Consider the following 23428-nt stretch of genomic DNA (forward strand, 5'->3'; position numbering starts at 1 on the left):
AAAGCATGGCATACAAAGCACTTATGACATAGTACCCCACCTACTTCTCTAGTCGTTATATTTCTTTTGTAGGAGCCAAAATTAAATTTTTTATTCATATATATGCATATACATGCTATATGGATTAACATTGTGGTGTTTTGGGTTTTGCCATCTCTTCTTTTTAGCCATTTTGTGCTCATCCCTTGAGGCTTGTGTAAGCTCTGTTTTTACTTCATGGAATTCTGCTCACCTGGGTTGAATGCTTGATAATATCCTATGCATGGCTTGATTACTTTGTTTTCTACACTTATTTCTGTTTATGTTTCTGCTTCCCTTCCTGATTATGAGCTTTTTGATGGCAGGGGTTATGTTTAGTTCATATAAGGTACAAATACCTAGTTTGATATTTAAAACATAGTGTTCTGTCAGTATATGCTAATGAAATTGGTAAGTTAATGTTTTTAAAACTTTCCCAAGTATCTAGTAAGAAAGGTGGTATCCCTGCATTTTACATTGTAGAAATTAAAGAAATTTAATGAAATTAATGTATCTATGTTGGTAGTAGTTCCCAGTGCTCCTGTGTATAAGGTAAAATATTTATGTACATATGCAACCCTATATCACGGAGCTATCTTTTTCTTTATTTTAATGTCTAAATGTCCTACGATTAAATAAATCTCTACTTGCCTAAAAGGCTAAGCATTATTAGACCATTTCTTCATTATTAGAGGTTAATGTCTGACTTCTCCAAGGAGATTAACTGACCTGTTTCTGAGATTTTAGATTGGGTTGCATGTTTTTCTTTGTGCGTTATAAACACTCCTTTTGACAGTTTACTGGGGATAGGCAAGGGAGGCAGAAGTTATAGGGAACTGTGTGTGCATGATTATACAGACTTATATCATGGAACAAGTCCTTGGACCTCAGAATCAGAGCAGCTGTTTAGCACGTGTAAAACATTGAGGAAATGATTCATCCTCATATATCAGTTTCCTCATCAAAGTGGGGATAATAATATATGCTTTGAGTGTTGTTAAATGAAATGACTCTAAAATATCTACTGCAGTGCCTGACACAAATTGGATGCTTGAAATATAATAACTGTTAAGTTACTATTCCTGAGATAAATTGTATGGTACAGAGTAAGTGTTCTGGATTTCTCAAGTATGAGTGTCCTAATTCAATTCTTTTACGTATTCCAGTTCAACTGTTGATATTTTTTCTTCCTTGTACCTTTGATTTACTGATCTATCACTGATGTTAAATTTGAAACTTATTTTATTTTCCCTTGTTCTTTATTTTCAATATTTTTTCCCAACTTCAGGCAAAAAATGGGATCCAAGAAATGGAATGTTGTTCTCTCGAATCTGACTGGATCTATTTTCATCCTGATGCTTCTGGTAGAATAATACATGTTGGCCCAAATCAGGTCAAGTGAGTATTTTTATTAGTTACTTTAAAGTGAAAAGTAGCTTTTTGGAAGCATTTATTGGCATATTTATTTTTGCCAGCTAACTGTTGACTCAGTTGTAGAAATAATTAGCTTGTTATAGTTGGTTCCTTAGAGACTGGCATCTAGAAAACTTGACTTGATTTCTTTCAGCCTCATCAGTATTCTTTGTAGGTATTACTCTTTGTTGATATTACATTTAAATAAATTATTTGATGAATGACATATGGGTAAAAGGAGATTCAGATTGGCTTGTCCTCATTATGTTTTAATTCTGCAGGATTAATGAGAGATGATTTGTCTTTGTTCTGAAAAACAGCTTCAGTGCTGAAGTTATTTTGCTTTGTTGACCTACATCTACCATCAGGTTGACCTTTCCTTCCCTGAAACACTCTTCATATAGCTTCCCTGACACCTCAGTTCTGAATATTTTCCTCCTTCTTTGATGTGTCTTTCTTAGTATGCTTTCATGTTCTTTCTCTTCTACCCACACTTTAATTATTGGATGTCCTCAGGATTTAGACCCTACTTTCTTCTCACTCTTCATTCCCTTTCTGCATGATTCTATGTATTCCCTTGGCTTCAAAAATCATGTATACTCCAAAACTCCAAAATTTATGTCCTATCCCAAACCTCTCATCTAAGCTCATGCCAGAAATCTGGAATTCAAAAGGGAACACTTTTTGTCTTTCATCAGTACATATATTCATGTGAATTTTCTCTCTCTTTCTCTCTCTCTCACACACACCCCACCCATATATCCCGTGAGTCCTTTTTTTGTGTTGTTTTTGTTGTTACTAAATATTTCTTAAATCTGCCTCTTTCTTCCCTTGGCCACTGTCACCATGTTGGGCAGATCATTGTCATCACTAGACTGGACTATAATAACAGCCTACTTACAGGACTTCCAAGAATCCAATTTTGTACTCCTTCAGCCTGTTTTCTTCTCAGCAGGGAGAGTGATTTTTTAGAACCATTAACAAACACAAAACCTAACCAAGTGGATTCTGTTTTAACCTTTTTATGGCTTCTTGTTCATGAGATAAAGACCAACATATACTTATCGTGGTCTGAAAGACCCTCCTCCCACTCAGTTTTTACTTCAGTCATGCTGTCTTTTCAGACAGCCAGGGACCTGCTTCCTCTGAAGTGTGTTTCTGCTCTCTGTTCCCTTGCCTAATTTCTATTCATATTTCATCCCCAGCTTAAATATCCCATTTTCATAGAGTCCTTCCCTGATACTCCTTGTTAGATTAGCTCTCGCATCATATTTTCATTGCACCCACTGTGTGATCTTCCTCTAACACAGCAATTTTAATTAAATATTTGTTTGATTGTCTGTTTAAATATCTAGCTTTGGAGTCATCATCTCCATAATGACAGGGAAAGAATCTGTTTTGTTGATACCTATAACCCAGTACTGAGCATAGTGCTTAGCACAGAGTAGGTGCAAGTCTTAAAGACTATAGTTCACTGTGGTTCAGCTTTAGTAAACCTTTTAATGTTTGTTGCTATCCACTTTTTTTTTCTTTCTTTTTTTATTTTTTTAAGAGCAAGAGAGAGGGAGAGGGAGTTGAGGGGCAGAGGGAGATTGAGAATCGTAAGTAGGCTCCACTCCCAGTGCAGAGCCTGACCTGGGACTTGATCACACAACCCTGAGATTATGACCCCAGCTGAAATCAAACATTGGACACTTAACTGATTGAGCCACCCAGGCGCCCCATTACCCACCTTTTAATAGTAGTTTGAGCTTATGAAAATAAGGTCCACAAAGAGTGTGTGCCCTTTTGCCAGGTTCTAGGCACTTTTAAGTATTGGCACTAATTAAGATAACATATTGAGTAATTTAAAATATAATCTGATTTCTTTTTTTTTTTTTTAAGATTTTGTTTATTTATTCATGAGAGACACAGAGAGAAAGGCAGGGACAAAGGGAGAGGGAGAAGTAGGCTCCTTGCAGGGAGCCCGATATGGGACTTGATCCCCAGACCCTGGCATCACACCCTGAGCCAAAGGCAGACGCTCAACCGCTGAGCCACCCAGGCATCCCTAATCTGATTTCTTTGTCTCTGGCAAACTCTAAGGCTCCTGGCTCTCCCTGGCCACAGTAGCTGCTTCTCCCTGCCCTTCTCTGCCTGCATTGAGCTTTGAGAACTTTAAGCTTTGAGAACATTGTGCTTTTGACGCTTGTTAATGCTGTGAACAGATTTGCATGGGCGGTGAGCAAATTTTCTTTCTTTTTTTTTGCTTAATAAGCTTGATCCATGAGACCATTTGCACTCAGAAAACCCAAATCTTTAAATATAATCCTACGATAAAAGTTATTAAGTAAATTGTAGTTTTTAAATATTAAATTAAATATTACTCTTTCGTGAAAACTCTTAGTTCAGGTTTAGTTGCTAATCCAGTCTGCCTTATAGTTAACTCTGAGTGTTGTTCATTGATGTCTCATTCTATCTTCAGAAGTAAAAAAATGCCAATATCTACTATAATGCCATGTTAAAGCAGATATGTTAAAGACCTGTTGCAGGATGACAGTTAAAGTTCTTTAGAGTAACTTTCATTCAGCCAGTTTGGAAGATGGCTTAAGCCTGAGGAAGCTGCTTCATTATCTGCTTCAGGAGTACCTGTTGTCACAGGTTTTTCTGTTTAACAAAATATCTGAATTTGAAGGAGTTTGTGGACACTAAAGTGATCAGACATTAATATTTCAAACTCAACAGGAGGAGAGGAGAACTAACTCAGTGTTGTTCCTGTAATTTTCATTTGTTGAGTTTCATTTCAGTATTTCAACTTTGGCACTTTGATGATGTGTTGGGCCTCAGGTTCTTAGAATGTTTTTTCCTTTTTCAGAGTTTTAAAGCTAAATGAAGTAGAAAATAATAGTGCCCAGCATCAGATCTCTGAAGATTTTGTCATTTTGGCCAACAGGGAGAAGAATAAAGTAAGCCAGGAATACTTTAAATTTCTTTGTATCACTGTCTATTTGAGAATATAGTGTACAAATGTGTTTGTCTTTTAGTGTGGCTGAAAAGAACAGCACAATAAAAGCCTGGGTTTTTTTTGTCTACATAGGTAGCTGATCTTAGCCAGCCCCATGCACAATTGAGATTTGAAAAGAGTTGATTATATTGAGCTTATTTTGAGCTTACATTTTGCTAATTTCTGTTTCCTTTCTGGGTTTCTATTGATGAATTTTTGACCTTTGGGTTTAGTTAATTGTGCACACTTAGAGTAGGTTGGGGTAGATATGAATCTTTAAAGATCACATACCATGCTTTAACTCTAGATAGTTCTTTTCCTTTAGTGTGCAAATTAAGAACATGAAGAAAATTATGCAGAGAGAAATTTCCAAAAGCAGATCCACTGGAGTATTGCTGTACTTATACTATAGCAAAAATCAGAAGGGCGAGTGAAGTAACAAATCTGTAACATTTGTACTTATTGTTTGCCTATTTTGGTATTTTATCCATAAATTTATTATAGTGAAGTATTTTTACTAATTGGTGGATCAGAAATCTGATTCAGATTTTTCTCAGTAGAGGAAAGAATTGTAGATGTTAGATAAGGATTGGTTATTTAATGAAATTTAGTACAGTTTTGCTATTTATTGCACATAATAGGACTCATCTTTTTATTTCTTTCCATATGATAGAATGAAAATTTACCCACTGTTACAGCTTCTGGACGGGTGGTGAAAAGAACTTTTAACCTTCTGGATGATGACCCAGAACAAGAGGTATTATTTTAACCAGAGATAACAAGCCAAACTAGTGTATACTAGCCCTATGATTTTTAAATTATGCTTTCCAGACTCTGGGGTAGAGGTTGGGGGTGAGTAGTTCCATGCACACTTCATTGGTAGGATTGTGCATGGTATTTCAACTAGTCTATCCCCATCATCCTCTTTTTTTTTTTTTTTTTAAAGATTCTTCTTTTTTTTTTTTTTTAAGATTCTATTTATTTCCTTGAGAGAGAGAGAGCCAGTGAGAGAGAGAGCACAAGAGGGACAGAGGGAGAGGGAGAAGCATGCTCCCCAATGAACAGGGATCCTAATATGGGACTCTATCCCAGGAATCCAGGATCACGACCTGATCCGAAGATGGATACTTAACCAGCTGCCATCCTCTCTTCTCATACTGGAATTATTCATAAGATTTGGTTTGCAGAAAGATTCATAGGAGTGAAATAATTAGAAAACAACTAACTTATTGTTTTGTTTTGTTAATGAGCACACTTTCTAGGGAAATTTCTTAATAGAAAATATTTGAATTATATCTTGATGACCTTATGGCTTTTGCTTCATTTTTTACTTCTGAGACGTGGGTATGTTTGTTAATCATTGTGAGCTAGGGAAGAAGGGTGTGAGGGTATGATAAATTAGTTCAGCCTCTGGCCTGAACTTGACATCTCCAGTCACTGAGCTGATACACTTTTATCCTTTTCTTTTAAAGAGGCATTGAAAGTTCTTATGAAATGAACTGACACGGGTCATGCTTCAAATACATAACTGTTGCATGAATACTAAATCTGTTTAGACCAGATAACTGGGTTGATTGTGTGATCATTTCTAGGTAGAAACATTAGAGTGGCCTTCTAAGGATAGTTTTTAAAAATATTTTTAAAAGGTTGGAGGTGACCTTTTTGTCACCTTTTGACCAGTATGTGGCTAATCTCAAAAAGAAATAGAAATAGGTGTATATTTATTTTATAAGATATATTTTATAAAAAATATATAGTTTTATATAAAATCATATATAAAGTAAATACATGTATATTAATTTTTTGAATCATAGAAATCTATTGAGAACAAAGCAGAAAGCTCCTGTATATAAAACTATATTTGAGAAAGACAAACTAAAATTACCAAAACGTAGCAAAAATAATTTACAAGGAGAAGATGGTAGCAAAGAGAGAGATATTCTGCATCAAGAGATTAGAAAACAAAGACTTTTAGCCTGTAAAGGAGAAGCTGAAAACTAAAATCAGTGACACCCAGGCAAGAAGTCTACTCTTTGAAGTTTGACCAAGGTAATATTAGGGCAAAAGTAAATAAAGAGGAACCACATATAATAAATCTCTGTAAATTTTTATGTCATGGGTAGTAAAAGCAGAAAATATAAATAGATTAAAAAGCAGTTTGACCAAATGTGAGTGAATGATTAATATATGGTGATTCAAAGAAACTTGCTATGCCTGCCAAAATGTTCCTTCCTGTGGTCCATCCCTGGATGGCTGGCAAGGATCTGCTTCCCCTTGAGGCTGTTGGGAGTCCCAGGTTTACTTCCTTAAACAGAGTTTGAGGTTAGAGTTTTCTCTCTTAAGTCTTTACCACCATTAATCATTTCCAGCTAACTACTCATCCCAGTCCTATTCCCATGGGTTGGATTTCAGTTCCTAATTAATATTCTTCTGCAAGTATAAGCAGCCATTTTTGCTTTCTTTAGAGAACCAAAACATTTAAAAAAATGGCAAATAGAGTCATAAATAGTATGTGATAAGCTATCAGTTCTTCTTAAAATGGCTTGTGTTTCTCTGGGTAAGACCAGAATGCTGACAAAGTGGGTAGTATTTAGATTTCAGAACTGAACTTCATATATTTAGTCCTATCTGGGAACCAGTGAACATACATATCAGAGGCAGCAATTGAATACCTCTTTTGAATTTGGAGAAGCTCTAGTTTGCTGTCATAATAGAAAATTTTAGCAGTACTTTGGCTGAGATCTACATAGACTTGGTTCTGTTAGAATCTGTAGGATACTGCTTAAAGTCTTCAAATCTTGGGACTTTAGTAGGCAGAAAGTAGAGACACATTTCTACCTATGCTCTCACCCATTCATTCTTTCTTTGTTTTTAAAATAAGTAATAGAATAGTTAAACTACAAATAGAAATAACCCTAACTAGATAACTGGATTTTGTCCCTCTTCTTTGCCTTATCCATCGATTCCCTGAGACTTTTAAAATTGTGGACTATGAAGATGAGCTGGACTTGCTTTCTGTGGTAGCTGTTACTCAAATAGATGCTGAAGGAAAAGCTCACCTGGATTTCCACTGTAATGAATATGGAACTTTACTTAAAAGCATTCCACTAGTGGAGTCATGGGATGTGGTGAGTAGAATGTAATACAAAGTTGTAAGAATTTTCTTACTAAGTGACATTTGTTGAAATAGATGTTACTGTGTTCATGTCAGTCCAGGGTTATTTATACCCGTAACCACATGAAAGAGGATATCATCCTGCACGACAAAATGAGTACTTCTTAAGCCTTCCTTCCCTAGGAACTAGAGGATGCCTCCTTTCTAGAGGACTTAAAGATAAAGTTTTATGTTTTATTCTGAGACATATTATTTCCTTACCATAGTCTTTGTTTGTTTGTTTGTTTGTTTTTGTAAGTTTGGTAACATTTTTAAAAATGGAAGTATGCTGTATTAAATCCCCCCCAATATTTAATAGAGTTGATATCTAAGCATGTAGTGTTTCCAGGCACTCTTGGAAATATTTGTCTACTTTTTAAATTATTATAGAATATAAAAACTATAAGGAAGAGTAGCCATTATTTTATCCAATCTTTTGTTTTTTGAGTGGAGTACCTGAGAGGATTAGCAACTTGCCCACTGTCACACAGTGAAATAGCAGTATAGGCAATAGAATCTGGGTGTTCGGACTTCTTCAACGAGGGCTGTTTTCATTTTCAACATTTTGTGTAATACTTTTCTTATAAGTAATCTGCATATTCATAAATAATGAAAATAAATTATTTCAAGCAATTTTTTGCTTCCAAGTATATATTTGAAGATCCCTAGGATAGGTGCTGTGACATTTTAGTGATATAATTATGAATATGGTTGTGTGAAGAGGAGATTTCATTTGACTATGTTTTTATTACAGACATACAGCCACGAAGTCTACTTTGACAGAGACTTGGTACTACACATAGAACAGAAACCCAGCAGGGTCTTCAGCTGCTATGTTTACCAGATGGTATGTGACCCTGGGGAAGAAGAAACAACGAACAGAAGTTGTGAAAAAGAGTGAGATAATTTTAAATTTTGACAAGTAACTTATGAGACTTTTAGCCACACACCCGAGCAGCTATGTTCAGTCCTCCTTTTTGTTATCTGCATAGCAAGTTTTCCAGTATGTTGACTTCAGATGACTGTGACTTCCTTTTGAAATTCTTGCCATATACAGGGTGATAAGGACTTCAATTTATGGAAAGATTTTTTTAGAATGACACCCCAAGAAGTCTAGCATTTTAGAGCTTTTAGCTAGGGGATGATACAAATATAAAGTGTTGGGGAGCACAAAAGACAAGTTAATTTCAGTTGTTGGGGGAGGGTTATTGATGGAGAAATATTTAACATGGTTCTTAAAGGATGGTATGGAATTTTGATAGGTAAGACTAAGCAGGAGAGACAAAAAAGAAAGATGTAGAAGATATAGAAAGAAATCCCCTATCCTCTATACCAAACTTTGCCTAAGGGTAAGAAAAGAAGTCTGTAATGGAATACTTTTGAGCCATAAATGTATCATCACATTTTTCTAAATCATATATATGTATATATATGTTTTGTATTTATATGTTGCATTAGGAATTGGCTCTAGTTCCCAGATTATCTTTTCTTCTATGATTTTATTCTCTTGGCTTGGTATTCCCATTGATTATTTATGTTTCTATCATAGACTAATATAAAAGATTACAAGAAAACTTTAAGCCAGATTCTTTTCTGATATGTAGCTTGTTCAGCTTTTAATACAATTAAAAATGTTGTACTCATTTCACCGTTCTGCTTATTTGGTGGGTTTTCCAGTTCTGCTTAGGCAGTATTTTCATAACCATGCAATAAGATAAAGAAAGGTATCCTGGATCCCACCAGTTCTGCTCCTTGTAGAAGAGTATAGATAACATCTCAATTCCTACTAGTGTGTGTATTGACTGATTAGTTACAAAAGACTTTTGTTTCTATCTTAGTTGTGAAACAAGTATTTTTTCTTCTTTGTTAGGACCAATCTAAATATAATCCTGAACTCAGATAATCATTCTTCAGATTGTTAAATAAAAGCAACCTAAGGGAGAAAGTTGTTTCTTTTTGCTTCCTGTTTGAGAAATCCATTGCTGCAATCCACATGTTCAGCACATTTCTCTGATTCAGCCTCAAAAGAATAGTAAAAATAGAAGAGCAGGAAATAGCAGTAAAAATCATTGCTGATTCAAATTTAAGGTTAAAATATGGGATTGTAGTTTGGATGATTTACATTAAAATCTTTCCATTTTGTGGGGCACCAGGGTGGCTCAGTTGGTTAAGCGTCCAACTCTTGATCTCAGCTCAGGTCTTGATCTCAGGGTTGTGAATTCAAGCCCCATATTGGGCATGGAGCCTACTTAGGAAAAAAAGAAAGTTAAAATCCTTCAGTTTTTCCTTTGATTTTGGCTTGATCCCATGTTAAGAATGATGTGAATTTTGCCCTTTTCTGGCCTTTGAAGTTTCTAGATAAATTTCAGGCTTATTATGTATGATCAACAGGGCTGAGGAGAGAAGATATTAACCTATTCCAGACATCAAGAAATTAGTTGCAGAGTCCATAAATTTAAAAGAAATAAAAGGAACAAACCTAAAATATAACTGTCTTTTTTGCACAATAGAAAAGAAGATTGCTAATGTTTTAGAATAAGGGAAAATATTTGTATGTGGGCTAAAGATAGATCTTTCTGAATCTGATCCTAAGTGTGATAACCATTGGGAAAGTAAAAGTGATTACCTTGTGAGCAAGACAATAAAACTGTCTTCATGTATTAAATTCTAATACTTCTATATCTACTAATTGAAAAATCCATTCTTGTTTTATGTATCTTTAATAGTACTATTTAATATAATATTTGAAGCTTTCAGAGCACTATAGAGACATTATTGGGGTTTCAGAGCAGTTGAATAGTTATAATGTGTTGGATATTGCCCCAAACTTCCAATTAGACACTAACTATATGTAAACAGTCATACCCAGTGAATTTACATCTTGAAAAATATATCTGGTAAGAGGTAATAGATTAAAAATACCAGAGAAAAGAAAGAAACCAGTGTTGTATGAGTTTCAAAGCACATGCAGTGCTATATAAAAGCAGAAAGCCTACTCTCTGAGAGTTTTTAAAAAAGGGATATCCTAAAACTTGAGTCCTGTCTGGTTTTTAAAAAAAGAAGTTTGAGTTTGCCCTTCTCCTTTAAGTCATTATCTTCCTTTTTGATGAATGATAGGAACTCATCTGCTCAGAAAGGTCTGAGAACTAGCTAAGTTGCTTAGCTGCTTTTTAGGCTGGGGGCAAGTAGGAGTGGGTGGATAGAATGCTTCTAATTGAGTGATGAACTGACCACTGAGAAACTCCTAATGTTTCACCACTGCCAAAATCAAACTAGACTTGGATCCACACGCATATGATCCAGGAAGGAAATGTCCCTTATTGTGAAAGACCATAGGGCACTGTGGGCAGTGTAACAAACAGAAGGGTTACACCCCAACTAAAAGGACAAGCTGTTCTATGTAGTTTCAGCCAATTGTAAACAGTATGTGGGAATGTGGGCTGCATGATTATTAACAGGATGGTTGATAAAACTATGCCAAAAAGTAAAAGATAGTAAAGAATGTGGAAAATTTGTGAATAACACACATAGCAGTACAGCATGCTTCCTAAAAAAGTATGGGCTTTCCAGCTTCCCATAGGGGCATGGCAGCGGATCATTCTGCCACTTGACAGGTGTGACGCTGCCATTCTCTTAGGTTAGAAAGAAGTGGCAGTTAATACTCTCCTGGCTCCTCCTTAACCCCCTGCTGTCTGCCTGACTGTTTTAGAGTCTTAAACTGGGTGCCCACCTACTTAACCAGCATTAGCGATAGGTGTAAAACACTATGGGTAATATTTCTGAGTGTTTAATGCAAAACCGAGTGAAGCAGTATAGCTTCTTTCAGCAGGTCTAGATAATACTGATAAGAAGTGTATTTCTGCATTTCGTTCTTTGTGATTCTGCATTCTCACACTATCAATATAGTAAGATTATCATTCTTTGACTTTCTAAAACATTTCTCATAGTTTGAGGGAAAACAAATCCTATTGTAGTTGCTATTTGAACTACCTAGTGAGATGATGTTCTATTTAAGCAAATTAAGGTATCCACATTCTTCCACCAATTCAATGTTTTGTTTCTTGTATGTACTTTAAAAAGAAAAAAAAGATAACTTACTATTGAGTGCTTTCCATCTGCCAGTCACTGTGATACATATAAAATGAATTGGCTTGCTCAACATTCAGAATAATCCCTATGAAGTATGAACTACCATTATTCTTCCACATTTTGTAAATGAGGAAAGTGAGGCTTATAGAAGTTAATTTGCTCAAGATCCTACAACTAGTAAGTGCAGAGATAGGAAACACCTGGATTTGTTTGACACATACTTATGCCAGATTTCCTCCAAAGATCTCAAAAAGCAAATGATGTTATTTTATCTCATATATAGCATACTGATAATTATTATACTGGGTATAGGAAAGTGCTTAATGTTCTTTAAATGATGATTGGATGTCCAAATTTTGGACAAAGTTTGGATGAGATACATTTGGCCTATTCACATAGGTAACCTGATATAAAAGATGATTCTTTTATTCAGTGGTTAAAAGTAATTTTTAAAAAAGATACAAAATACAGTACTCTCATCTTGTTTATGGGTGATAATAAACACCAGTATTAGTAATTACTCTTAAGGTAACTTGGCTTCCTTTTTAAAAATATATATATATGTATGTATGTATGTATGTATGTATTTATTTTTTTATTAGAGACACAGAGAGAGAGAGAAACAGGCAGAAGGAGAAGCAGGCTCCATGCAGGGAGCCTGACGTGGGACTCGATCCTGGGTCTCCAGGATCACACCCTGGGCAGAAGGCAGTGCTAAACCGCTAAGCCACCGGGGCTGCCCTTGGCTTCCTTTTCAATAATGTTTATAGTTTCTTACCTTTCTTACCATGCTTATGTATGTCATCTAACTTTTGAAATTTCAGGGAAAATTCTAGGGCTAATTTCTGGTCTTTGTATTGCTATAAAACCTACCTCTATCTTACAGAAGGAATAATTTATTACAGGCATAGGGTATATATTAGAAAGATGAACTGAGGGCTTTTCTCCATCATTTTCATTATGAAAAATTTTCAAGCATACAGCAAAGTTGATGGAATCCTACAGCAAATACCCAAATATCAACTTTATGGATTCTAAATTTTGCTCTATGTATTTTATTACTCATCTCTCCATGTTACTTTTATGATGCATTTCTTTATTTATATATATTTTATTTATTTATTCATGAGAGACACAGAGAGAGAAAGGCAGAGACACAGGCAGAGGGAGAAGCAGGCTCCATGCAGGGAGCCCGATGTGGGACTCGATCCCAGGACTCCAGGATCATGCCCTGGGCCGAAGGCAGGTGTTGAATCACTGAGCCACCTGGGCTGCCCCTATGATGTATTTCAAAGTAAATTGCAGACATCAGCATACTTCCCCCAATAATTCAACATGCATGTAAGTAGAGTTTAATGTTTAGTTTTAGGGTTTTTTTTTTTTTAAGATTTTATTTATTTATTCATGAGAGACAGAGAGAGAGAGAGAGAGGCGGAGAAACAGGCTCCATGCAGGGAACCCGATACAGGACTCGATTCCTAGTCTCCAGGATCAGCCCCTGGGCTGAAGACGACACCTGAGCTGCCCTAATGTTTAGTTTTAAAAAAATTGTTTTTAATTAAAAAAATTTTTTTATACACTTACATACAATGAAATGCACAAAAGTTAAAAATAAGCTTGCTGAGTTTTTGCAAATGCATTCATCTGTGTAACCCAAAACCTTTTCAAAATTAAAAACACAGCAGTCATTCCAGAAAGTTTCCGCATGTTCCTTCAGAGTCAATCCCTACCTCACCTATCAGGTGTTAACTACTGTTCTGATTATTTTGCCTCACAGATTAAATTTGCCCATTCTAAAACTTTATATGAATGAGATCATAAAAAACAAAATGCTTCCTTCATTCAGCATGTTTTTGAAGTTAATTCATGTCACATGTACCAGTGATTCATTCCTTTTTATTGCTGAGTAGTCTTTTGTATGAATGTGCCAGTTTGTTTTTTCCATTTTCCTGTTGATGGACACCTGGGCTGTTTCTGCTTGCTTCTTTCTTTCTTTCTTTCTTTCTTTCTTTCTTTCTTTCTTTTATGAAAAAAGTGCTCAGAACATCTTGGATATACTTTTTGTGAACATATGTCTATTCCTCTTGGGTAAATATCTAAGGATAGAATTGTTGGGTCCTACGGTAGACATATGTTTAGCTTAATAAGGGTCCTACCAGACCCTTTTTCAAAAGGATCGTGTCATTTTACATGCCTGCAACAATGTGTGAAACTTCCAGTTGCTTCACATTTTCTCCAATACTTGTGGTTGTTAGTCTTTCTAATCTTAACATTTATGATGAATGTAAAATCTTTCCTAGTTGTTGCTTAGATTGTTTCTACTTGCCCCTAGCAGCCCTCTTGTCAAGTTACCCTCTTTATCTTTTTTAACCTCACCCCCACCAGGAACTGCTAAAAACATTCTTTCTTCGTGATAATAATTAAGATAACTCAAAACTCAGCTTGAGTTATTCTTTCTCAAATATAGAATAAATTGTCATCAAGGAACTCTGTTTCCTTTAGTGGAGACTAATAGAGAACAAACCTGGGTTGCTAATAGTACATGTTAGAATGACTTACTGGAGCTGGACAGGATGGCACCAGACAGAAGCTCCGTAAAACATTGTAATAAAACAGAAAATGGGATTTTTCTTTTAAAGATTAGAAGTTCATGTTATTTGTAAATCAGATGAATGTTTTTTTAAAGACTTGTTTGTTTATTTGTTTATTTATTTACTTAAGAGGGAGCACACACACTTGCAAGCAGGGTTGAGGGTGGTACAGAGGGAGAGAATCCTCAAGCAGACTCCTCACTGAACTCAGACATGGGCTTAATCCCAGGACCCTGAGATTATGACCTGAGCTGAAACCAAGAGCCAGATGCTTCCCAGAATGAGCTACCCATGTGCCCCAATCAGATGAATTCTTGCTGAGGTATGAAACCATATTAATATTAAACAAACTTTATCATTTTCCCCAACAACTGTATTGGATCTCGAAGTGTTTTTTTTTTTTTAAGATTTTATTTATTTGTTTATTCATGAGAGATACACAGAGAGAGAAGCAGAGATATAGGCAGAGGGAGAATCAGGCTTCATGCAGGGACCCCAGGATCATGCCCTGAGCTGAAGGCAGATGTTCAACCACTGAGCCACCCAGGTGTCCCTCACTGTGGCTTTAATTTATATTTCCTTATTAACTAATGATGATAAGCAGATTTGCATGTGTTTATATGCCATGGATAAATTTTTTAATTTAAATTAATTTTATAGTCCTAAAAACTGTGTTCATCCTACAGAAAATATGTGCTGTGTTTTGGGAAGGGTGGGGAACCATAGTACAAGCCTCATCTAAACTGGTAATGTGTAAATTTTACATTTTCTTAACAGTTTTTGAGGTATAGTGGACATAAAACAAACTGCACCTATTTAAATTGCACAATCTGGTAAGTTTTGACGTGTATACAGCCATGAAACTATCATCACAATTAAGATATTAAATATATTCCTCATCCTCAAAACGTTTCCTCTTGGTTCTTTGTAATAACCTTTGCTTCTCTCTCCTATCTTCCCAAAGCAGCCACTAATCTGTATCTGTTGCTTTAGATTGGTTTGCATTTTCTGGAGTTTTATATAAATGGGCCCACACAGTAAGTACTCTTTTTTTTTTTTTCCTGGCTTTCATTCAGTATGATTATTTTGCGATCCATCTGTATTACAGTTCATTCCTTTCTATTGCTTAATAGTATTCCATTGTATGGTTATAACCCACAATTTGTTTATACATTTACCTGCTGATGTACATTTGGGTAGTTTCCAATCTTTGGCTACTACAAACAAAGCTACTATGAACACATAGTACAAATTCTTTGTATGACATTTGCTTTATTCCGTTGGAAAATACCAAGGAGGAAATGGCTGGGTCATATGTTAGATTATCCTTAACTTTTTTTTAAGATTTTACTTACTTATTTGAGAGAGAGAGTGTGTGTATGAGCAGGGGGAGAAGGAGAGGCAGAAAATCTGAAGCAGACTCCACACTGAGTGCAGAGCTTAACACAGAGCTCAATCCCATGACCCACAAGATCGTGACCTGAACCAAAACCAAGCAGATACTTAACCAACTGAGCCACCCAGGTGTCCCTATGCTTAATTTTTAAAGAAATTTCCAAAATGGCTATGCCATTTTATGTTCCTATCATCCCATCATCAGTACATGCGAGTTCCAGGTGCTCTATATCCTTGCTAACACTTGTTATGGTCAGTGTTTTTAATTTTAGAGAGTTAGCTTAGGTTATATGGTGTGAAATATGGATCAGAGTTCTTTTTTTCTATATGGATATCCAATGCAAAGGGGATACTATTACGTCTTTCACCATTAAGTATGATATTAACTGTAAGTTGTTCATAGGTGCTCCTTATCAATTTGAAGAAGTTCCTTACTATTACTAGTTTTCTGAGGTTTTTATTGGATATAGATGTGGAATCTGTCAAATACTCATTCTGCATCTATTGAGATGATCATATGGTTTTTAGTCTGTTAATATGGTAAGTTACACTGATTTTTTTTTTTTGATTTTTTTTTTTAATGCTAAACCAATCTTGAATTCTTGGGATAAATCCACTATCAAGTGGATTTTCTAAATTTTCTTTTCTTGTTTTAAAATTTTATTCACCTTGGCAGAAAGGGAGCATAAGCAGGGGGAGTGGCAGGCAGAGAGGGAGAGGGCAAAGCAGGCTTTCTGCTGAGCAGGGAACCTGGTAAGGGGCTCAATCCCAGGACTCCAGGATCATGACCAAAGCCAAAGGCAGACACTTAACCGACTAAGCCACCCAGGTACCCCGGTACTTCTAAATTTATTTAAAAATTTTTTAAAAGATTTTGTTTTATTTATTCATGACAGACACAGAGAGAGAGGCAGAGACACAGGCAGAGGGAGAAGCAGGCTCTACACAGGAATCCCTGGTCTCCAGGATCATACCCCAGGCTGAAGGTGGCGCCAAACCACTGGGCCATCGGGGCTGCCCAAATTTATCTAATTTTTTTTTTTTAGATTTTTTTTTTAATTTATTTATGATAGTCACACAGAGAGAGAGAGGCAGAGACACAGACAGAGGGAGAAGCAGGCTCCATGTACCAGGAGCCCGACATGAGATTCGATCCCCAGGTCTCCAGGATCGCGCCCCGGGCCAAAGGCAGGTACCAAACTGCTGCGCCACCCAGGGATCCCTTATCTAATATTTTAAGTCAGTTTTTGCATTTCCACTTTTTCATGTGTGTCATTTCCACAATAATGAATTCATAAAATTTACCATTACATTTGTACTGTGGTACACATTAATTGTTTCAAGTTCATTACATTTAGATGACTTTCTTCCTTTATAAATAATTTCCAGACATTTTTGGACCATTTGCCAAATATTTCATTCTCATATTAACAGAATTTAGCAAGTTAGAACTTAAAACCTTGGAGAAGCTCTGGGCATGTTGCCAGCCTCTCCCTGTCTTATTTTAGCGGAGAGAGTTCATATACTAAATAAAATTATATCTGACATAGAAAGTCAGTTTATACCTATTGTGATCCCAGTGACCTGCCTGAACCCATTTAGTTCAATACACTTTGAAACTTTGGTGGATTGCCGCAGAAGTGATGAAACCTAATAGTTTGCTAAATTCATAAAGATGACAACCAGTGAAATGAGTGAAATGGAAGACCCTGTACCTGCTCAGATAATATGCATCCATAAATTGATCTCTCAAATGAGATTTTCAAAAGAAAATGATTTATCAATAAATTCTTTATCAATTCTTTTTTCCAGTAAAAGTTTCAAGGCTCAATTAAAGATTTTTATTTTTCTTTTAAGAGGACATCTGCTCAAGTAGACAATCATTTCTGAAGTCTATTTTGAACATTTTTTTTTTTGAAAAATCACAAACTGGGCAGCCTGGGTAGCTCAGCGGTTTAGCGTCGCCTCGGCCTGAAGCGTGATCCTGGGGACCCAGGATCGAGTCCCATGTCAGGCTCCCTGTGTAGAGCCTGCTTCTCCCTCTGCCTGTGTCTCTGCCTCTCTGTGTGTGTGTGTGTGTGTGTGTGTGTGTGTGTGTGTGTGTCTCATGAATAAATAAATAAAATCTTTAAGAAAAAAAAATCACAAACTCCAACAGCACAACTTTTCAAGCTTTATCTGTAAGAGAAACAAGACTGGTTAAAGCATGTAAAAGAATTAACAATTTAAAAGCCATTCTAATACTTAATTTTCCTGTCTATAATCTCTTTCTCTCTTTAGAGAGCAAAATCAGTGAAAGTTAAAGCATTTCCAGCTCCAACTTATCCCACATCTAAACCTCAGTTATTACATAATTTCTGCTTCAAAATATGCTGACGCTGTATCGTGAACTCAGAGGTCCTTGAGACCACTACTACATCTAATATAAAGTCCCAAATGTCACTTATTCAGTTTTTCTTGGTTTCCCTTACCAGCTATATTCCTGGTCCTATGGTTTCCATATCAATTTCTGCCAGAAAGTCTTGGTTGCCTCTGCCACTTTGGCTGCCCAATTTTTCCCAACTCTGTTTTCTGAAGAGACTCTCTTTTCCATTAGATTTTCTTTCCTACTTTGACCATAGAATTGAGGGGCCATTTCTGGGTTCTCTATTCTGTTCCATTGATCTATGTGTCTATTTTTGTGCCAGTACCATATTGTCTTGATGATCACAGCTTTGTAATACAGCCTGAAATCCAGAATTGTGATGCTTCCAGCTTTAGTTTTCTTTTTCAATATTCCTTCAGTTACTCAGAGTCTTTTCTGGTTCCATACAAATTTTAGAATTGTTTGTTCCAACTCTGTGAAAAATGCTGGTACTATTTTGATAGGGATTGCATTAAATGTGTAGATTGCTTTGGGTAGCATAGACATTTTAACAATATTTGTTCTTCCAATCTGTGGAACATTTTTCCATTTCTTTGTGTCTTCCTCAATTTCTTTCATGAGTGTTCTATAGTTTTCAGAGTACAGATCTTTTACTTTGGTCATTTATTCCTAGGTATCTTATGGTTTTTGGTGTAATTGTGAGCAGGATCCATTCCTTGATTTCTCTTTCTGCTTCTTCGTTGTTGGTGTATAGAAATGTAACAGATTTCTGTGTGTTAATTTTATATCCTGCCACTTTGCTGAATTCCTCTATCAGTTCTAGCAATTTTTTGGTGGTCTTTTGGGTTTTCTACAAAGAGTATCATGTGGTATACAGACACTTTTGAGAGTGAAAGGAAACATTACTGATCATTATACCTGGACCACTAAGTACAACTAAATGCTTCAACACAGACGAGCCGTGGAGAAGCCACATAAACTGCACCTCAGAGCAGTATGGCAGGGACAGGTTAGTGAGAAAGGGGGGAGACTTTATCCTCAGCTCTAATCTGCCCCTCTTCAAATGTTCAGACATAACTCCCCTGAATTTCCAAATTAAACAAGACAGAATTCACCTTGACATCAAAGGGCAGGAAGCAAGGGGAACTCAGCAATATGATAAGAGTTCAGGTCCTAGCACTGGCAGGTTGTGCTGGCATGAAGTTTGCAGAATCCACACAGAACAGAGTAGGTAACGGTGGCTGGAATAAGAGAGGAGTAAGGCCAAGAGTATCTGAATTTGTGCAGGATGTCTGAAAAAAGGGAGAATTGGCAAAAATTTGTAAGAAATTAGATTTCTTCCTGTGTGTTTGAATCCTGGTCTGCTTTATATCCAGGGAGTAGGGCTTATGCCAGAAAGATGACAGAGGGCACTAATCAACAAACTCAAACCTAGAGAAAAAGACATTAGCCTTATATCAAAGATGGTTAAATGAATGTACCTTCTGTATTTTAAGTTAGAATAAAATGTTTACAGATTATATATATCTTTATACAGTGGTTTACTTTTTAATTAACTGTCCTACCTTCTTCAATAACATCAGATAATAGAGTTTCTTTATTCTTTTTAAAAGATTAAGCCTTATTGATTTTTTAAATCTTTTATTTTAATGGGGGGATATTGATTTTTTTATGGCAGCCTTGTTGGCTGTAATTCACATACTGTAAAATTCACCTTTTCAAAGTGTAGAATTCAGTGGTTTTTAGTATATTCACAAAGTTGTACAGTCATCAGCACTATCTAATTTCTAGAACATTTTCATAATCCCAAAGAGAAACCCCGTATACATTAACAGTCGTTCCCATTTCCCTCCCCAGCAACCCATAGCAACCACTAATCTGCTCTATGGATTTGCCTATTTTGCACATTTCACATAAGTGGAATCATGCAAAATGTGGCCTTTTATGTCTGGTTTCTTTCCGCATGATGTTTTCGAAATTTAATCTGTGCTGTAGCATGTATTGGTACTTCCTTCCTTTTGATAGTCAAGTAATATTTCATTGTAAATGTAACACATTTTGTTTATTCATCTGTAGATAGACATCAGGTTAATTCCAATTTTTACCTATTATCAATGCTGCTATAAACATTTGAATACACATTTTTTGTATACACATTTTTATATAGATACATGATTTCAATTTTCCTGATAAATACCTAGGAGTCCAATTAGTGGATCACATTGTAGCTCTATGTCTAACTTTTTGAGGAACTGCCAAACTATTTGTTAGAGCAGCAATACCATTGTGTATTCCCAACAGCAGTGTATGGGAGCAGTACCACTCCACATCCTTGTCAACACTTGTAATTTTCTGTTTATTACAATAATGCTAGTGGGAATAAGGTGGTATTTCATTATAATTTTGATTTTTATTTCCTTCATGATTAATGATGTTGAGCATTTTTTCATGTACTTATTGGCCATTTGTATATTTTCTTTGGAGAGATATTTACTCAAATCCTTTATCCATTTTTTTAAAAGATTTTATTTATTTATTCATGAGAGACAGAGAGAGGCAGAGACACAGGCAGAGGGAGAAGTTCCTTGCTCCCCGCAAGGAACCCGACATGGGACTCGATCCTGGGTCTCCAGGATCACGTCCCAGGCTGAAGGCAGTGCTAAACCACTGAACCACCCAGGCTGCCCCCCATTATCCATTTTTAATGAGATTATCTTTTTATTGTTGAGTTATGAGTTCTTTATATATTTATATATATATATATTTTTTTTTTTTTAAGTATAATCGCCATTTATTTTTTTCCCGGAGAATACTTTTTCTTCAGTCGTTAAGGACTCAGCTGCTTACATGGGCTTGGGTGGAGGTCGTGGGGCAGCTCCCGCGGGTCTAAATCGGGGCGGGGGTGTTCGGTCCTTCCGCGCTTCACGAGAGCGATTCCGGACTACCTTGCTGTGAATGGCACAACTCACGCAGTAATGGAGCTTCACGTACAGCTTGGGAAGCACGTAGGCGTCGAGACACTCGCTTCGGAAATGTCCCTGACGGCGGCCGCCTCCACGATGTTCCGAATAACGAACTTCTTAATGGCCTTGTCCTTGGGCACACAGCGGGCGCAGTTGGTGCAGCGAATGGGCTGCACGTGGCCGCGGCCCTTCTTGGCACGGCCATTGTTCCTTCTCTTCTTCGTCATCCTGGGCGCCGACCGAGAGCTATTTATATATTTCTTAAAATATTCCAGATACAAATCCCTTTTCAGATAATGTGATTTGCAAACATTTTTTCTCATTCAATGGGTTGTCTTTTCTCTTTCCTAATGGTGTCCTTTGAAGCACAGTTTTTAATTTTGATGAAGTTGGGGCACCTGGGTGCTCAGTGGTCGAGCATCTACCTTTGGCTCAGGTTGTGATCCTGGGGTCCTGGGATTGAGTCCCACATTGGGCTCCCCACAAGGAGTCTGCTTCTCCCTCTGCCTGTGTCTCTGCCTTTCTCTCTCTCTCATAAATATATAAATAAAATCTTTAAAAAAAATTTTTTTATGAAGTCAATTTTTTTAAAAGATTTTATTTATTTATTCATGAGAGACAATGAGAGAGAGACAGAGACACAGGCAGAGGGAGAAGCAGGCCCCATGCAAGGAGCCCGATGTGGGACTCGATCCCGAATCCTGGGATCATGCCCTGAGCCAAAGGCAGACACTCAACCGCTGAGCCACCCAGGTGTCTCTGAAGTCAAATTTTTTTTTTTTTTTTTCTGAAATTGTGTTTATTATCCTGGTCAAAAGTTACTCATCCGATACAGTAGTCTTGAAAAAAATATGGAACGCTTCACGAATTTGCGTGTCATCCTTGCGCAGGGGCCATGCTAATCTTCTCTGTATCGTTCCAATTTTAGTATATGTGCTGCCGAAGCGAGCACTGAAGTCAAATTTTTAATCTATGTTTTCTTTTGTTGCTTGTGCTCTTAATGTTATATCTAAGGAACAATTGCCTAGATCTAAGGTCATAAAAATGTACTCTTATGTTTTCTTCTAAGAGTTTTTGGTTAGCTTTTACATTTAAGTTGATTATTTCAATCTATAATCCTGAAATGAATGAAATGTTAATGTTAACATTACTTATTTTCTTACTCCTTATTCCTCTTATGCAGGAAAAGAAGTGATAGTTTGATTCCAAGCTTATTCACAACTGCAAGGCTTGGGACTGCCCTGGGAAAAGTGAGGATGAGGGGTATGAGGGATGTTGGCTGGGAGCCCATTCCCAGTAGGATTTGGTGAGAGAAACAAGCACCAGCTGCTGGCTTACTTAGAGCCTAGAGGAATAAGATTTCATCTATTCCTAAGAAGACGTGTGAGAGAAAGATACTGCCAACATACCAGTCCATTGCTACTAACAGGGATTATCTCCTCCATAATTCTTAATGTTTCCCCTAAATTCAAGTGGATGTGGTTTTCACATATTCCTACAATGAGCGAATTCACACATTCCATGATAGAGTGAAATTAATACCTGTTATTTCATAAATATTGGTAGCAAAAGTAGTGACAATGCTATAAACTTACTTGGCTTTTTGAGCAATTAACTTTTTCTGTCTCAGAATCTTAGAATTTTAACAGTGTACTATGATAAATACCTCATGCCCATTTTGAACTTAATAGACTACACAGAAGTATCTAAGAATACTTTTTAGTTATTTCAAGGACAGGCCTGCTGATAACTACTAAAACATTTTGACATAGCAACCTCTGTGCCTATCTCTTGAGTTTGATCACTAAATTCATTAGGTGCTCTATCTACAAAGAGCAGCATTGTTTGTCTTGTTTTAAAGATTTTATTTATTTATTCATGAGAAACACAGAGGAAGAGGCAGAGACATAGGCAGAGAGTAAGCAGGCTCCCTGCGGGGAACCTGATGCAGGACTCCATCTCAGAACCTGGGACCATGACCTGAGCCAAAGGCAGACACTCAACCACCCAGCCACACAGGTGCTCAAGAGCAGCATTGTTAGGGTTGCTTTTAGTGACATTGGAATAAAACAAGATGTATTTTAATAACTACTGACACCAGCTACAAGAAATGTATGTTATACAAGGAAGTGTAGCTAGTAATAAAATGTTGTTGTTAATGAATACTATAATTACAGTAGTAGTATACAGATTAATGAAATAAGACTTTTTGTGTCCGCTGATGTTAATCTAAAATTCTGATGAATCAGAAATTCTATATTTAGATGAGTTCAGAAGTACATAGTCACTGACACTCATTCTAATAATGTCATTCATGAGTATCTTGGACATGTACTCATCTTCGAAGTTTTGAAAAATATATTGGTGATTCGAGGAGAATCAACAGATTTATCAGGAGGGAGAAGGATTTGCAAAGAGTTGGGGTGTTTTGTTTGTTTTTGTTTTGTTTTTGAGCAG

At 36.4% G+C, this 23428-nt stretch overlaps 1 protein-coding gene, 1 non-coding gene and 1 pseudogene across 3 annotated transcripts in view; 1 reads left to right on the forward strand and 2 right to left on the reverse strand.

The window, feature by feature from the left end:
* DCAF17 (DDB1 and CUL4 associated factor 17) overlaps nt 1-12254 on the forward strand; it is a 36481-nt gene extending 24227 nt beyond the window's left edge. The window contains exons 8-12 of one of the 2 annotated variants that reach the window (XM_041722923.1): nt 1307-1416; nt 4286-4376; nt 5088-5171; nt 7387-7542; nt 8323-12254. In XM_041722923.1, coding sequence (XP_041578857.1) covers nt 1307-1416; nt 4286-4376; nt 5088-5171; nt 7387-7542; nt 8323-8469 — 588 coding nt within the window. In that variant the 3' untranslated portion in view covers nt 8470-12254. The remainder of the gene's footprint in view (nt 1-1306; nt 1417-4285; nt 4377-5087; nt 5172-7386; nt 7543-8322) is intronic. The other variant, XM_041722922.1, reaches the window with a different exon arrangement.
* Nucleotides 12255-20792: 8538 nt separating this feature from the next.
* On the reverse strand, nt 20793-21232 carry LOC121471762 (annotated as a pseudogene).
* Nucleotides 21233-21816: 584 nt separating this feature from the next.
* LOC121472442 lies at nt 21817-21923 on the reverse strand. Its single transcript, XR_005982908.1, has one exon. It is a non-coding gene; the product is annotated as a U6 spliceosomal RNA (small nuclear RNA).
* Nucleotides 21924-23428: the final 1505 nt, after the last annotated feature.

The sequence above is a fragment of the Vulpes lagopus genome, chromosome 11 (genome assembly GCF_018345385.1).
Source record: "Vulpes lagopus strain Blue_001 chromosome 11, ASM1834538v1, whole genome shotgun sequence".
Taxonomy (NCBI): domain Eukaryota; kingdom Metazoa; phylum Chordata; class Mammalia; order Carnivora; family Canidae; genus Vulpes; species Vulpes lagopus.